Source organism: Galleria mellonella, unplaced genomic scaffold, assembly GCF_026898425.1.
Source record: "Galleria mellonella isolate WM207_F2 unplaced genomic scaffold, CSIRO_AGI_GalMel_v1 utg21, whole genome shotgun sequence".
NCBI lineage: Eukaryota > Metazoa > Arthropoda > Insecta > Lepidoptera > Pyralidae > Galleria > Galleria mellonella.
The window spans coordinates 385,355-403,803 of NW_026442037.1; the positions used below are offsets into that span (position 1 = coordinate 385,355).

Genomic DNA, 18,449 nt, shown 5'->3' on the forward strand with positions numbered 1-18,449 from the left:
AGTTTACATCATTAACACTATAAAAAGACAGTTATTGCGAGAAAATTTGTGCAATCAATTAGGAGTTTTAAGAGGGGCCGGGGGGGTGGATGCGTGCATAGTGCAGCGACGTCGACGGGCGGCGTGGGGGTTGAGGCAGCGCGCGCATCTGTGTGCATTCGGCATATTTACCCCGATAGTGGGCGGGCGGGTTCACTGACCCGACCCAATGCAAGGCTCGCGTACGTAGGCCGCTGCGACGCACATGCCGCACTGGGGCCGTTTCATTAGTGCCACCGTACCGCACCGCACACCGATGCAAAAAGCTAACACTACGCGTCAAGTGGGCACGCGTGCTTTTTTAATCTTCACTTTGAATTCGTTGCTAAGTACATTGAGTAGACATCCAACTTTTTTTACATCACAACGATAGCAAAAATCCTGCAGACACAGATGGAGATAGACGTCGCATATATCTTCATTTACAGGAAACTTGGCTCGATGTTAAAAAGTCTATTTATTGACAGCAAACCTCCTCCCACACTAAATCCTTTTAGATATACCATAACGGTGTTTCTGTTTATTTTCTGAATGTTAATATATAATTTTTCGTTAGAAATTTTCTATACCTAACCATATTGCAAAAATTTATATCAAAATCGATACAGAATTGGAGACAATATCGTCTAATATAAACACACACATAAAAATACTGACCAATTGAGATTTTCCTTAACGTTTATTTTTATTTTTTTATGATACTTAGAATAGCAGATAAATAGACGGCCCACCTGATGGAAAGTGGAAACTGTCGCCTACAGACGCGAACAGTTGCCTTTTAAAAATAGATTTTAATGTGATCTATTTTCAAATAAAACTAGTAAGATGCTGTAAGGAGATCACAACACGAGTCTACCTCCGAAAACAGATACATAGACAGCACAGCAGCCATAGTTTTAGCCGAACGGAGCCCTATCGATCTTGTGTTTATTTTCAACCGGCTTCAGTCTAGATAAGCGATTTAAAATTTATAACAAACTAAAATGGTCATGTGATCAATACTTGACGTGTACAAAATATGTTGAGGTAGCCGCAAACTAGTGTTGCCGGATAATCGTTGGGTACCGATTAATTATTCTATAATTTCTCCAAATAATGTGGCAATCTATAATACGATATAATCAGTTATAAACCATTGTTATATCGATACTATTGATTATTTATGTTAATATCATCATATAATTATTATGATATTAACATATAGCAAGTAATGCCACAATACTATCATAAATTGCAAACAATTTAATCGATACTCTCCATAGCGTCCATTACAATCGATTAAATTAATATCTAGTTATCCGATATTATTGATGCAAAGGCCACAAATGATGAAGACGATTGATAGCAACGATAGATCATTGAATAAAATAGATTACTTAATAATCGATTTTTAAGCATCAATACCGTAAACACAGCTGCAATGTCAATATAGAAATTAAAAAGACGCTACGCAGCCTGCACCAGAGAGTAAAGTAACCCCCAGGCCAGTACCCGCGTAGTAATTACACGGTTGTATTCATAAATCCCGAAGCTAGACAGACACAGCCGTTATAAACCAAGGTATACTTATGCTAAACCATGCTTGCAGTCGGCAAATCGTCGGAACTCGGATGCAATACCATAACCTACACCAAGCGCTCCCCTCGTTGAGGCTCGACCGCCTTTGATCGGCCATTTCCATAATAACTGAACGTTCGCGTTCTGCTATTATTCATAAATAAATAGGATGCAGCAAAGATACAAGCGATGTTTACTTTATACATTGTAAACATATTGAACGATTGAATTAATAACACGATGTAAACAATCGTATCGAATGAACCGATTTGCTGTGCAATAATGTTACGCTGAATTGTTTGAGCTAACGTCAATGAATTAGAACATTATACTAGCTACAACCTGTGACTTTGGCAACGAGATTTAATATTCAAATTTGTGTACAAAATTTAATTTAACTTTGCATTTTATAATAAGAAATAATGTCATGATTAAAATAGCTATTTTATCGGAATAGAATTATCTTGTTCTCTAGGTATTATATTATGGTATTAATTACTTGTCTACTTCCACAATACCAATTTAGATAGCCAGTGAACATGTCCGGCGTCTGATTAACATTGCATTATTTATTTGCTTTGAATTACAACCCTGGATTAAACTGTCCGATGACCCTGATTACATCTGGACTGAAATGTTTATACTCTATCTATATCTCAAAGCCCAAGGCAGAACAAGAACTCATTAAATATCTGTGTGCCCACAATAAATCATTTCTCCGAGAATTTGTTTAACAAACGGGAATTTGCAAAAATTAGGCAAAATATGAAACAATAGTCGACAGCGGGAATAATTTTGCGTTTACCTAACAACGAGTGTGAAAATACATTTTCCATAATTATGAGATTTGCATTCAACAATAGGAGCATATTAAGTCGTCTGCTATGCTATGCAAATTTGAACGTCGCTATGCGATAAAACATGTAATATCTATTTATATCTTAACGGCAATCAAGCATACGGTTCATCTGATGGTACGTTTACCACGTACCACGTAGAGCATTTGTTACTGGAGCACTACCAACCCTTTGAAGATAAAGGTCTTCATGTGATAGTATCCAATATTTTCCTATGTATTACTAGTGTACTCATGTCATCGACTTTGTACAGTTTGGTAAAAACTTCCCTTATAAGTTACAGTGTAAATAGAAAGCACCATCTTTCATTGAACTGGAACATTAGTTTCAAGTCATGACATAGTTTGTCTGTTATATGGACTAGTCCATATGAGGAATTTATGAATTGATTACTACGAAAGCCTCCTGAATATTTTCCCAGAACCGTTGTTCCATCGAAACTGCTATCCCATCTTTCCAGGCAGGTCAGGCGACAATAACACAAACATGTTTATGCAATGTATGCAAACCACCGTTTATAACCGCGATTAGCGATAAAACGGATGCATAAATCCAGACCTACCGCAATACAACTCTTATCACATAGGTCAAAGATCCGTATTAATGTTATTAGTTCGCTGATTCAATTTAGGGTTCAGTAGTCAAGTCTACTAATAAGACTGTCTTACCTATTAAATCTGTTGCCAAGCAGCTTCCTTGCCTGCTGAGTTCTAAGAAGTTTTTCTTAGAATTCAGGAATAGTTTTCAATATTTTTCACCGCATAGTTACATTTCTGTTCTTCCAAAAGTTGACTAGGAGAGAATGCTATATAGCATACGCTTTTTAAACCAAACTTATTGTAATGTGGTCAATAAGGAATAATAAAATAGTAACGCAAAACAGGTATTGTGAAATGATGGGCATCACTATATATAAGGTAGGTATTATATTATAATCTTGGTCTTACTATATCAACCGTTAATTGTCCACAGCTGAACGTAGGACTTCCTCATAAAGAAGGATTTTGCCAGTAGTTGCTAAGCCTGGCAGGCAGGATGGCAACCGTAGTTAGGCCTTGACGTTTTAAGAGGGATGCTGCTGCCCATCCCTCGATTAAGTTACGTTAGTCGCCTCTTCCGACATCCGCGATGGCTTATTCTATACCGAAGCTTTAATATATATAATGCGAAAGAGAATATATCATATTGCAATTTGACATGGAAGATAATATATAAGGCCGTTAAACATCTGACCCAAGATAAGGCCGGCGTAAAGACCCTGAGAACTGATTCGGTATAAGCATCGAATTCTTTTTACAGGCGGTAGTCTCTAAGATTAGAGCTAGTGATGATCGCCAACCTTTAATAGCCGATGGCATGAAAAATGGTTTAATTTATTACTAATATCAATTAATAAATAGATAGAGGATGCTGTCTAATTCGAAATTATAACAGCTTATTTGTCATTTTTAACATTAAATACAATAAAAAAGTATCATCAAAGAAGATTATAATAAGAAAGTCTAGGAAAGCCCTGTAATTTATCGTATCCTTCTCGTTCTTGACCGCTCTTTATCTGAACCACAATATTTATGCATTGAACGTGAATGATCGCGGGTGGGCTTACTCAATATTGTAGTTATATGCAAACACAATAACATACTCCATATTGTAAACAGTTTAAATAAGGTTATAGCTTATGCCATTGACTTGTTTTCAATATGATTAATGTTATGGAACGTTTACGGGTATAGGTATCAAGACGTTACCTAGTTACCTATGGAATTAAATATTTTATTAGACAAAATTAAACGTTACTCGCTGTTAAGTTTAAAACTAACAGCTACTGACTATGTGTCATCACACAGTCTAAAGGATTTGGCTATTGAAGCATAAAGTTTAGCACAGGGAAAAATCAAACTATCACTGAATATGAATCGTTTTTAAAAAAAAAAAAAAATTAACTACTAGACTAAGATGACGCGTCTAGATGTCCAAGTAATAATGGAAATAAAACTTATTTGTTATGACTTAAAACATGCAATTTTTTTGTTTTTTCCACGGGAACTAAAGATAACAGCTCATGTAGGCAAAGCAGCAAAAAATGGTTAATAGCGTAATAAGTTTCTTTCTAAAGGATCATACAACATATTTCGTAAAACTATGTAATAAGGAATTCCTTGAACAACTTATATGAATTAATAATAGGAATATTATCAAAATATTAATAAATAAGATACAGTTAGAATCTATTATAAGATAAGAGATTAGTGAAAGAAGGTTTATGGTTCCAAGGTGTTGAAAATAAACTCAGAAAACTCAAATCTAATTTTCTTACACTCTGAGAGCCAATTAAAAATTTTAAGACTTTCATTATTAGGTATAATTGCGATAATCTCAGAGTAATAATAAAGTTAAGTCATTAGTGTTTGTTAGGACAACAAACATACCTACATCTTGTATAACAGATAGCCTTGCGAAGCGCAAAATTAACAGTCGGTCTACTTGATACACTTTCACACTGCCATCAAAGGCTTCAACTCCCTACATATTAATTAAATCAAGCCATGTGCAGGGCACGTATAAAGTACCTACCTACTCATGTACTTCACCGAGTATACCGCGAAAACTATAATGGGCGCGAACAACATTGGTTCCATTATAAAAATCATGCGCGTTCCAAAATCTGCATCAACGTGCTCTCTACTTCAAAGTTTGACCTCGCAATTACTAAAATTGGTTTGATTTACCATTTTAATTGTAACAAAAAGCTTATTTTTTCCGTCGGCGTGGACGTCGGTGGCGGCGTTGCAATCTCAACCAAGTAACTTTCGCTCAGAAGGTCCATTAGGGATAGTCGGCACGGCAAGAGGTACTAATCGGGGACTGGAATTTTGAGCTGTGGCGTCATGTCGTTAAGGCGTAGTTTCTGTCGGAGGTGTCCAGTAGGCGCGAGAGGAGAGCACTCGAGGTCGGATGCTGAGAGCGGGGACGCGTGGGGCCGGCGGGGGAGGCTGGTGGTACAAAATCGATATAGTCGGGCGGCGCGCGACGTCTTGCGTCCCGGCCCGCCCGCCCCTCTAATGAATGAGAGCGAGCATAGTCATCTCTGCGGATGGCGGCTCCGGTGATAGGACACATCGCGCGTCGTCTCCTCGGCTAGACTCCGCTGGGCTCCCGACTAGAGACCGAATGTACTGCACGATACGATATCGAAGTTAATTCTGATCAACGTACACGACGCAGACATTTCCAATATACTACTGACTACTTGCACATTAAATTCTATTTATTGAAGTAAAATAAAATGAGCAGTAAGATTTTACATAAACCATGGCACAATTCTACTGTTGCTATAAGCATCAAATGTTATATATCGTAGTCGTAACAATGTTATTTACGACAATAAGAACGGTTGAATTTACAAGTCACGTAAAAGAAGCTGTGAACAAATCCGACTGTAGTAGTTAGATACGAGATCACAGAGGTAATTTAAAAATAGAACAAGCCACTGTACAAATTGGTTAAAACCATAAATAATACTGTCCACTTGAACAATATTGGACTAATTACAAGATCGATATATACAGCGATAAGAACATAAATCCTGAAATTGTAATGTTGTTAAGCGGTCGAGAGGCTTTGTACGTTTCGCTAGTTATCCGATTGTGATCGTTTGTGATAAGGAAAGTTAACGAACCAATTACATAACCAACTACAAGTATTACCTTTTATCTGTAGGTTATATATGTATCCAGGTATTAATGTGTATCATACTTTGAAAAAAAAAAAAAAACTTAAAATGCTTCTAGTGGAAATGTAGAATATGAAATAACAATATCATTGGAAGACTGAATCAAAAGCTACATATTACAAATAAATTGGGCTACAAATGACCTCTGAAGGTGAAAAATGAAAAGTTTCGTAAGATATTCTTAAAACAATGGTCTTAAGAACAGTATATAATACGACAATTCCTGACGAGGTCTGTCCGGAAAGTTCGTATATTGCTTAAAACATATGCTTCAGTTCTTAAGAACAGAATCATAATAACCCCGTGCATGGAGCCCGCTTCCGTTGAAGAGCAGCGCGTCGTAATCAAGTTTCTCTCGAAACTCGGCAAGAACAGTTGATGGAAAATTCTACGTCGATGTGCTCAGACGCCTCAAAGCTCATGTGGCACGAGTTCGTCCAGAATTGGCGCGAGAGGGGCGTTGGATTCTTCACCACGACAATGCCCCTGCCCACACCTCTCTTGTTGTCCGTGAGTTTTTGAGTAAAAATTCCATTACGGTGACCGAACACCCCCCCTATTCGCCGGATTTGGCCCCGTGTGACTTCTTCTTGTTCCCAAAACCCGACGGGGCAGCTGAGAAACCTACAACCAGAGGACTTTCAAGGAGCCTTCTCACAGTGGAAACGGCGTTGTCACAAGTGCATTATGTCACAGTGGGATTACTTTGAAGGGGATAAAATGATTTACTGAATAATTATACACTTTTCAAATTATACATTCAACGACGGTATAAGAGCTCTCACCTACAAGTTTATCCATATAAACCAGCAAAATATTCAAGGTGTCTTTCAAATGACAATGCTCAAATACGATTCATCCCTACATCCCTACTTGACTACAACTCTAGCACAGAAAATATAATATTCTATGATGGTTTATGCGAAATATCTATATCCACTAATCTATCCTATCGACTAACTATCGAGCCTAACTAACTAATTATCTATCCTACTACTAACTAATCTATCCTACCACTAACCTATCGAGGTATCTAAATCCACTTTCTAAGAAGTTCGATCAATCGATCCAATAGTTTTAACGAGATAACAAATAGATAAATCTTTCCTGCTTTGTTTTTGCAATTCAAAAGTGCAATTAAGAATATATGTATATTAATGGATTTTTGCATTTAATTTATAGTTTTATCAACGTAAAATAATTGATGGTGTTCACATTTGACTTTTAGCTATACTGTTAGTAAACTCCTTCAAATCGGTAAAGTGGAGGTAAATAAAACTGATCTAGTAAATTTAAGTGTTTAATAATAATAGATTATTTTTTTTTATTCGATTGCTACTTGGTTATTTCCACGTCAATACGAGAACTATTTGTAACCCCAGGTAATAAGTTTGAAAATATACAAGTATCTATCAGTGTTCTACATTATTTTAGCTCACTTGATCTGTGTGAAGTGTTCCTAACAGTTTTATTAATAGCGTTGAGAGATGATCTTGTCACAACAGCTGTATCTTATTATAACCCTGGTGGTTGGTACCCGCAAAGTGACCGATGTTTTTAATGATACAGAAATCGATTTTGACGAATGTATATATACGAGTATAAATAAGGATTTAACACAAACATTGAAATATTTTTTGTTATACAACTTAGAATGGCAAATAAGCTGACGGCCCACCTGACGGAAAGTGGTAACCGTCGCCTATAGACATGAGCAGTACCATGGACATAAGAGTATACTGTATCGCTCATGATACCCCCCCTCCCCGCATATGTTGCCATTCCTGAGGACTCAGGTGTTGTTCCTCTGTACCCTGTAAACTCACGCCTTATCCCACTCTTCAAACTGAAACACAGTCATGCAAACACAATTGCTTCACGGTTGAAACACGAATTGGACAGAGATACCCAAGTAAACGACTTTTGTACAAAGAATCCATCTGGTGAATATCCTATAATACAACAACAAAGACTTATGACAAAATCGTATCCGATCGAATATAACAAAAATTATGGAATTTAGATTCCATAATATATATCGACATCAGATACCGGCTTCCGAGCGATAGCACTAAATTTGGTTCACGGTTCTTATATAAAGACAAATGCCCTACCGTGTCTATCAATGCAAAGCGTTAAAGACTAGTTTAGAAACCTTGCACATTCCATTGATTCCTTAGATAGCTATGGTAAGGTATACTAAAAAACAATTTTATTGGAATACGTTTCAAGGCGAAGATATAAAAAATAATAACATATCCAATTTCAATTACGATGAAATTGTTGAAGAGTTATTATAGGTGAGCGGAGAAATAGAATTTGACCTAAATATGCGTATGGACATGAAGGCAGCCATGGAGAGACATGACGCTAGAACCGTAATCTATATGAAAACTGTTTCATATTTTTCTGCTATGATGTACAAAAATAGTACATTACTGCAGCGGCCAGGCATTGATGGACGAATGTGCAAATGTGGGCCGAGGCATAGCCGAGGCACACATACGTGAGTTCATCAATGCCTAGTTGTGGCCAAGGCTTGTATAGTAAAACAATGCGCGGAAATCAAAAAAAAAAAACAAAGATAGCAAATTCAAACCTTTACGAAAGACTGTAATTAAATTAGGTATATGTAGGAACTCCGAATATAAACTTAAGCGCAGTCCAAGAAAAATACTTAGAATTTATTTGGGACAAAAGATGTTTCGCAAAATGCAGTTAGGAGATCTATTGTTTCTATATCCATGTCTGTAGAAATCAATGATGAGATTGTGAGTACCTATTGAAACAAAATGATCCAGTCATGTTAAAGCGGTATTACGTAGGAAATGTTTGAAACTATTCCAACTGTTACAAACTGCGGTCGACGTCACGAAACTAAAAACACAATCTCTACACTAGAAACAATACATTATAATCGAGTTTCAAATACGTATTTTGATAGTTCCATGAAATAGATTAGTACCTAGAAATATTTATTCTCAGTTTTGAATATAGATGTGATGTTATACTGTATGTATCTAAAAGAACAAATACTAGAGCTTAAGATCAAAGTAGCGGACTGGTAATTATATACCGGGTATACGGCTGACAAACAATGAGGTATCTATAAAAGTTTTAAGGCATCATTACTACATTGCATTAAAAGCCTCTAATTTGCTTTAACATTTATACATTTTCGATTGGATATTTCATAAGACCTCTTTTAATATATTGGTGTGGTCCAAGTTTTAGATTTAAGGATTCTCATGAAGATAGTATTCTTGAAAACTCCTAGGATCAAACCTACAAGAGTTACGTACCTATGTTGGAAACATAGGTACGTACAGAATTCAGACAGATATGATGTGGTTATGACAGTTTAGTTTTGGCCATTTGGCAATGGAACCTTACAAGGAAAAGAGTAGACGAAATTCACTCCGGTGATTCACATCGTGCCTCTATGTTACCATCTATATTATGCAATCTGATAAAGTTTGTAAACAATGCGCGTCAGTTAGTCACGTTTCTACATCGACAACATCGCGTTACATATGATATGGAGCAAGTTATTATTTACCCAAATTTATTGGTTCATTGGTTTGCTTAGTTGATACTTCGCCAACTCATGTAATTTTGCATAATTTAAATAAAAATATTGATGCGCGGTTTTTAAATTATCTGAATAATGTATCATCAAATAAAATAATACTTGTCATTTATTTACAGATGAATAAACACTTCCCACATAACTTGTCTCAATGATTAGAAATAGCACACACATGTGTCTTCTTTGACCTTATAATAAGGCAACGAATGTGTTTCATCGACTGACGTAAACTGCAAGCTCATTTGTTTCTTTGTGTACGTCGTTATTACATACATGTGCGTGCAAGTGACTCCTGTTTGTTATACGATAATCAATTTTACACAACTACGCAATTATATATGTAAACGTCATATAATTTATCAAGTAATCGGATCCTTCTTTTTCACCGCCTGCGCTACCCCCCCCCCCCACCCCGACGTTAAATTTTACAAACAAAGAGGACCTTGGCACGGACAGGTTAAAAGGAAAAATATGTCAAGGAATTCCGAGCGTAAATAAAGCGTGAAAGGCTTCAATATCTTCATTGTTAAGTTATTATTGTGTTGGACGTGTCGATTCACCCAATTCTATTTCCTCGTATTCACCCGCCTAAGGATATTGTTTACAAACATTATACGACATCGGAAGGAGCAGTACTATAGCTCCGATGAGACAGTATCAATTGCGTCCGTTACAACGAGATCTCCAGCCCTGAGATCACACATTCCGATAGATGTCGATAGGTGAAGTGAACGTGTAGGAGAACTTATGGACATGTCGTAGATACTGTATGACAATGTCAAAATCATAACAAATGCAAACGCACGTTCGATGACGATAAGTGAGCAATATGAAACACAAATTTATCTAGACTAGATAAAGTATGCAGATATTATTATGTCCGACTGTATATTTACATGCATATCTTTGTAATATGACAATAAGATAAACATCAAACAATATGAAATAGAATTGACTAATCATTATCATAACACAATATATTTTTATAAAGATAGTATAATTGAACTTATACATTAAAATTAAAATACAGATTACAAATTTCTAAAAAGAAATTCATACTAGATTGTAACATAGTAAAAAATAAAATGCATTAACAGTAAATATACTAGAAAAGAAGTGAAATGATAAAGCAATAAAAATGAATGCTGAAGTATAAAAAAACAGATGAAATATAATGAATAAAGTTAACTTTTAGCAGATACTTCTATCGGAAGAAAGAAAAGTATTAAATCTCTCCCGATTATTTCTACAAAACATTTAATGTGCACACACAATGCGACTATGAGCTTTCTGCTTGCCAAACATACCATTGTAACGGCTCGAACAGATTTCCACCAGAGCGTGTCGGATAGATTCCTGAAGAGGGCGCGAGTAGACTTCTCCCCTTTGCGTACCATCGTCCCGACTTTACGCACGGCTGGTGGGTCACTGCACTAGCATTACAAGCTCAGTTTGCACACCACACTATAGTGTTGACAACGTTTGCCTTGACAGTTTTAAACACAAGGCGAGGACACTTGAATTGAGACGGCACACGACCACTGTTCCGCAAATCAGCTGGTTAAACACACTCATTCAAATTAGATTCTCACCCGTATTTACGAATGAAAACAAGTATAGGACCGCAATAATCGGCTGCGAGGAAACGACTGGCTTGTTATCGCAACGATAACTATTCTTCAGTTTAAGTAGACGATTCTACATGTGATTTCGAGCCGACCTCGTTGCGGTCAATTGACGTGCGTCCTAAATATGCTCCTTCCAGATTCTGGCCACATTTTTCACGTCAAAATAAACTAGGAAACGTTATACAAATAGTCTGGACGAGTGTAGCAAAAACACTGCTTAAAAAAACACAACGTTTTCTAAAAACCTAAATAACAACAATATGATACAAATAGAATTCTAAATAAATCATTTCAGCTACGTTAAGACGAAGCTTAGGTCTCTTCTTGAAATAATTATGGAAGTCAAGTCAGGGCTGTCATAATGAGCTACTTTAATGATCACAGCATTTGGATTTCTTATAGCAAATTTAAGATAAACAGCTGCAACCGTCGATCACACCAGTAAGTTGTATATTGTGTTATCGACCCTTGTGGTGATCAGAAGCGACTTTGTTGATTACCACGTGATATTAAATAGTCCTTAACGTCTAATTTATCGCCGAGTAACGCAAGTAGGAGTAAGCAATTTTACTCCTTGTAGTAATTAACATGGAATTGTTTATTCTATGAGCGGCTGTTGTTATAATTAGTCAGGCGGGCGCCGGGATCGTGGCAGGAGTCCAGGTCGATCACTCGGGTAACGGGTCCGTACTATATCTGGTGTTCGGTCGTTGACAGGATTTTTTCTGGAATTGCAAACAATCCGCACTCTAGTGAGTGGAGTTGTTTTAAGAAATATATATAAAGTATTATATAAATACTAAGTGTTAATTTTATTCAGTGGTGCTTCCGGGTGAATTTAATTGAGGAGCATATTGATAATATTCGTATAAGTTTGTATCATAAAAATTTTACGACAGTAATGTAAGAAAAGAAACAAACACTGGTGAGACAAAAAACGGTCATTCGAGGTTAATTATCGAAGCAAACCAAATGTGTATTTTATTTTTGTACGGCTATTGGAAAATAACGTTTGCAACCATCTATTTGTAACTTTGTTCACTTAAAATAAGCCTAATATATTGATAGTTCGAAAATAACCGTTGAGTTTGTTTGTACGCTGTCAAAACACCATTTCATTAGGCTGTTAATTACCGATATTGGTTCGTACACCATACTTATTAAAAAAAAAATAGTTTTATTACATAATTATACTGAAGTTAAATATAGTGAACGTAATCCAAGTAAATATTTATTTGGAAAAATTAATAATGGTAAACAAACTAGTAACGCACCTAATAGAAAATATTAACCGACCCCTGAATTGTCACTCGAAAGGAACAAGATTTTATCTAAAAGGGCAAAAAAGCCATTTTGTCATGGATCGCAATTCCAACGGTTTGTTACTCAATCATGTCAATAAACGACTGAATATTCGCGGCAACCCATGTGTAGATACAATTGAAAAAGGCATGGTAGTATGTATACTGTATCTCGATGTTGTAAAAAACTTAGGTAATATTTAATGGAACCACCAGAGGGAGACTTTGTACAAAAGTCGATTGCTTGGGTACCTCTGTCCCATTCGTGTTTCAACCGTGAAGCAGTTGTGTTTGCATGGCTGTGTTTTGGTTTGAAGGGTGGGCGTGAATTTACTGGGTACAGAGGAATAACATCTAAGTCCTCAGGAATGGCAACGCATGGGGGGTATCATGGGCGAAACAGTATACTCTGTTATGTCCATGGTACTGCTCATGTCTATAGGCAACGGTTACCACTTTCCATCAGGTGGGCCGTCAGCTTATTTGCCATTCTAAGTTGTATAAAAAAAAAAAACCTTTATCTTGGTAAATCTGTAGTGACTTAACAAACATGCAACTTAGAAATATAGGCTTTTCTGTGCTTTCAAATATATATTTAACAACCCATAAAACTTATACTGCTAGAAACTGGTATGTTTCTATAAGTATAAAAAAATATTTTAATATTACACTGATACAAAATGTTATCATGCAAGCCATGCTTGGATGTTTCTAATATGCAGAGATCGAACCTGCAATTATTGGAATAGTATGAGGAATGAATATATAATAATTATGTATATTATAATTATTAATATAGATTACAAATAAAGAGGCAATTTCCCTCGTGCAATTCGAGTATAATCCAATTTTCTAAATTCTTGGCGGTATTTGAAGTTGGGCGCCTCTTATCTATGTTACGTCGTTTTCACAATCTTCAAAGCGCGTTTCCTCTTATACAGAAATTGTTTTAGCGAGAGTTGATTTGAAAACATATATTTTTAATACCTCAGCTGAGCCGTGTTAGTAGTAAGTACAGTCACTCATTTGGTACTTACTCATTTTACAACTCGTTCACTCGGTAATCGACGATATTTTTATCGCGTCTCATTGGTTAATTATTTACAGCGTGATTCTAATAATAAAAAAAAATATTTTAAACCCGATTGATTATATTGTTAAAGTGTGTGTGGCTTTTTACATATATTTTCGCAACAAAATTAGGTGTGTAGGTACTACTTATCTACATTCGCATAGCGTTAAACTCCGAAAATAAACAGTAAATAAAAAACTGGTACTAGATTTAACGCAATATTTTTTTTCCAAAGTAACTGAAATTTAAATAAACATTACACCAAAAGGTAAGAAATAAGCATACAGTCTGTCTGATGGTAAACCGTCCCTGTAGCCTATGGAATTCTGTAACACTTCACATGCTCGTTGCCAACCCTGAAGAATCCTCAATGCACCCTTTAAACCCCAGTTGTAGTCTCTAGAGGAAACTATATATAGCAAAAAACCACGCTTTTTTCCTTTCAGGGTAATCAAGAACACAACACCTATGTATATTAACTAGCTCCACAGCCTTGTTAACATTTATATGATTTAATAGTACAAACCTATTAACGTTAATCAAATAACTTGCGACAATAATCTTTATGTATAATACTCGCATAGGTATAACATGACAACTATAAATCCCGTAATATACCTAGATAATTTCTCCCTCAGCTTAAATGTTAGGTGTTTAAGGAATTTCATAAATCAGTTTGTGTCAGACATTATGTCAAGTATGCCTATTCTCTAAATTCCATGCTTCAATGATTAGGCCCACAGGAATATCTAGTAACAACTTTTCAATCAATTTCATCATTGCGCTTGTATTTAAGACGCTAAGCAGCTATATTTGCAAGGCTGTCAGCATTTTGAGTCGTAAGATCATTTTTTCATAACAATCACGTAATTTCTGTTTGAACAATTGAAATTAGGGAAAAACAGGAATAAAAACATTTTTATTGGAAACAAATTATCCTTGCACTTATAATATCATATAGCCTTTAAAATCGCTAACGTAAAACAAACCATTGCGCTGGTTCAATCAACAACTCCACAATCCGCACGGTCACGTGATCAATTTAGTTTAAAAGGCAATGAATCTTTTTATATAGCTGTACCTTGAGAAAAGCTATTCGGTTTCATGACTACTGTAAAAATGGGTACCAATTGAGACTTTCGACAGTACAAATAGTTAGCTATAATCATAGTAATGACAGTATTTTTTTAATGGATGATAATGGAATGGTAACCCCGTCTGCGTTCTCGACTTATTCTGGAAGGGCTCCAGTTAATAGTGATAGGCGAAGCTGAGAGCAGGTCAGTTGACCTATTGCGATGAATTCATCAAGAGTTAACCTACACGTTTTCCAGGGGAGACCAAGTGGAGGTTGGCCTGAGGCGGTCCATTTCTAGCACTGGGGCCCCTAGTCTCCATTACTAACAAATTAATTTTCTGCAGTAATGATAGTTATGTATACGTACTTAAGGGTATTTTAAAAAAACATGATTATGTCAGGTTATATTATTTATCATTAGAAAATGGCGACCATAAATTATTGGGATAAGGGCAAGAAGATGATAATATTAAGAAGTGCTACTAATTCCCCATTCATGTCTGTATAAATAAATATGTTTAAATAATTGTTAGTATATAAATGAGTAAGGTAATCATATATTTGCGAAATATCTCTAATTTCATCTCTATGACTGTTATCTTATTTAAGCGTTCGAATAATTTCTAACTTCGATAAATAATACCGATTAGAGAATTTCCTTCGTGTAACTTTAAACGGATTCTCCTTTTCACGTCACGCTAAAAAAGATTTCAACAGAAAGGCATTCGAATATAGCAAATCTAAGTTATATTCTGAATAGTTTAGAGGTTACAGAATAATCATATTAGAAACAGACATAAATTGCCATTTTTGAAGTCATTTAAAATCGTCTGCGGTGGACTACTTCATTGTTTACAAATAAAATAGAGTCAACAAACGTACAATCGAACCTGAGTTTTAAAATGTCTATTCATATCCTAATGAAACCGGCACCCCGTGCCCAAGTGGTCTAACTATCCACTAACAAAACCAACATAACGTTAACGGGGTTTTATTGATTGTTATAAAACCATTAATTTTCCGTCTCGGGCGGGCAATCGCGTGAACTATTGGCGTGTCCACATAAGGAAATACATTTAACGATGTCCGTTTGGCGGACTACAGCCAGCGCCGAGGGTTGTGTTTTGGGTCACGGGGCTTAATTAAAGCCAAAACATTCCGTGAGCTGGAACCACCAATTTCACCACGTTCACACTGGGTCTACATCGAAATATCCATACGAAATGGGAAATACAGAACTATAATTGCACCTTGTTATTATAAACGTTATTGCATCAAAGAATAATTAACACGACGCGACGGAAGAAGTGGCGGTGGCATAAATACCAAAACTACAACTAAAAAAAAAAAAAGATTTTTGAAATGGCAGACAAGCTGACAGCCTATATGACATGGTAACCGTCACCTATAAACACCGCTACTAGGAATCGCCTGAAGGTCGACCTGCTATACTATATGGCTAACAATGAAGTTGCTAGTCCCTGATACTAACAATCTCTACACCAGGTTGTACACAGAAATAGGGCTATCTTACGAAATCCGTACAACATATTATGTCAATCACATAGTACCCTATTACTGTTACTACACTGGTATAGTATTGATGCTCAACGTTAACCATTAGCCGATCCGTATGTTGATTGCTACTCTCATTTCTGCGAGGAAAAGATCCATATTGCTGAGACTGAAAAAATGTGGAGTGACGCGACACTGCGTCCCGTGGCTAAACAACAAGACATTTTATCGCGCCATTGAGCCGCGCCGCAATTTTCTTTACAGCTTAGCAACAGCAGAATATTGTAGCCACTACACTCAACAATCAGATTTGTGCTTTACATTTAACTGAAGCATATAATGCGTGACTAAGAAAATATGTTATGTAAGCTAAAATGGCATTGGGCAGGACTTAAAATCTGAAAAACAAACTTATAGTGCAAGGACGTATTAGAACAGAGACCGCAAAATAAGTAGGCTACAAGTGTGGTAGAAGAACGATGTAGTGAGAGGAGAGAGGGAATTAGTAGCTCAATTGCTAGTAGTATGCCCCGTCACAATCTCGTGGTTCCTTCTGAAAATCATTGTGTTTAGTTCCAAATGAACTCGTCACGATGGTCTAACTGACCTCACCATTTATCCCTCACTAGTGCCCCGCCAGAGTATACCGTTAACACAGACGATCCGATTATCGTCCGTTTACTATTAATAAAAAGATTTATTGAAATATTCGTTTTTGTTTGTTGAATCATAATCTTATTATTTAGTATGATAAACTAAAATAAACAAAACTGTATACCTATGTAAATGACAATGTACGGAATTGAATACATACCTGTATTTATTTCCCTAAACATATTGTAACCTTGCGCGTATACTCTAATTACATAATAGTGTGTGTAACTAACGATTTTATAATAAGTATGCATTATTATTTCTAACACCACGAGTTTACTACCAAATTCCCATACATAATAAACATGAGCTGCGTTATACGCCTAACATTACATGTTAGTAAACATAGGGCATACTCCTTGACTTCATGGCCTGGTCTCGTCGAACGTTTATTGAAACCTTGTGCTACATAACAATATATTCTAAACAACCCACGATATTATATGCACTAACTGAAAAAATGTTTTATTACATTATATGCAACTATGTACTTACTAAAATATCATTACCATCATAGTTGTTGATTTAAGGATATCTTTTGGTCTAAAAAAAAGACCACTAAATTATGTCTTTTTATGTAACTTATAATGACAAACAAGCTGACAGCCCACCTGATGGAAAGTAGTGACAGTCGCCTAAACATGAACAGTAGAATGGACGTAACAGACTATAATCTGTCGCCCTTGATACCCTTCATGCCTGAGCACTAGTGTTATGCCTCTCTACCTTGTAACTTCATTGGTATTAATGGCAATTGGCATCCTTCAAACCGAAACACAACCTGTAAACACAAATTATCTAAATACAGAAAACAGAGTTTAATTAAAAACATTAAAATCAAACTTGTCAGATTATTACGAAGTTTTAGTCAATAAGTACAAGTAAACTGTAGCTATTAGGCTATTGTATCACCTGAAATACAATACGTATAATGATTTGTTTCTCTTAATTATATATTATATGGTAAACAAGTTAATAACGATGCGTAAAGAAAATAAACGATATAATGAATAAGGGATCAACACTGGAGATTATAATATTATGTTTATTGCAAGGATAAAATCAAGATATGGATGGAAGTGTTAGGAAGCACTATCTATGGTCATACAAACACAACTTGTACTTACACTTGATTACTATAACTTATAGTAGTTAATACACACATAGTCATCATCATATCAGCCATTAATTGTCCACTGCTGAACATAGGACCTCCACCATAGGAGGGTTTGCCAACAGTTGCCACAATTGTCAGGTGGGTTGGTAACCGAAGTCAGGTCTTTGGTGAAATTTTAAGAGGAACACTGCTGCCAATTCCTCGATCATTAAGTTCCCTTAGTCGCTTCTTATGATAGCCACGGTATACTATATTTATAGTTATTAGTAGTAAGGTTGATTGGGGAAAATGATATATAGCATTAGGTTC

The 18,449-nt window shown here is 35.9% G+C and overlaps 1 protein-coding gene across 7 annotated transcripts in view; it reads right to left on the reverse strand.

The window, feature by feature from the left end:
* The window catches only part of LOC113513069 (serine/threonine-protein kinase minibrain), a 166,558-nt gene that overhangs the window by 24,352 nt on the left and 123,757 nt on the right, over positions 1-18,449 (reverse strand). Inside the window, exon 1 of one of the 7 annotated variants that reach the window (XM_052894372.1) lies at positions 11,083-11,426. The exons of the other annotated variants lie outside the window; for them this stretch is intronic. Within the exon in view, the coding sequence (XP_052750332.1) occupies positions 11,083-11,172 (90 nt within the window). The 5' untranslated portion in view covers positions 11,173-11,426. Of the gene's footprint in view, positions 1-11,082; positions 11,427-18,449 lie in introns of those variants that run through there. 7 annotated transcript variants of the gene reach the window in all.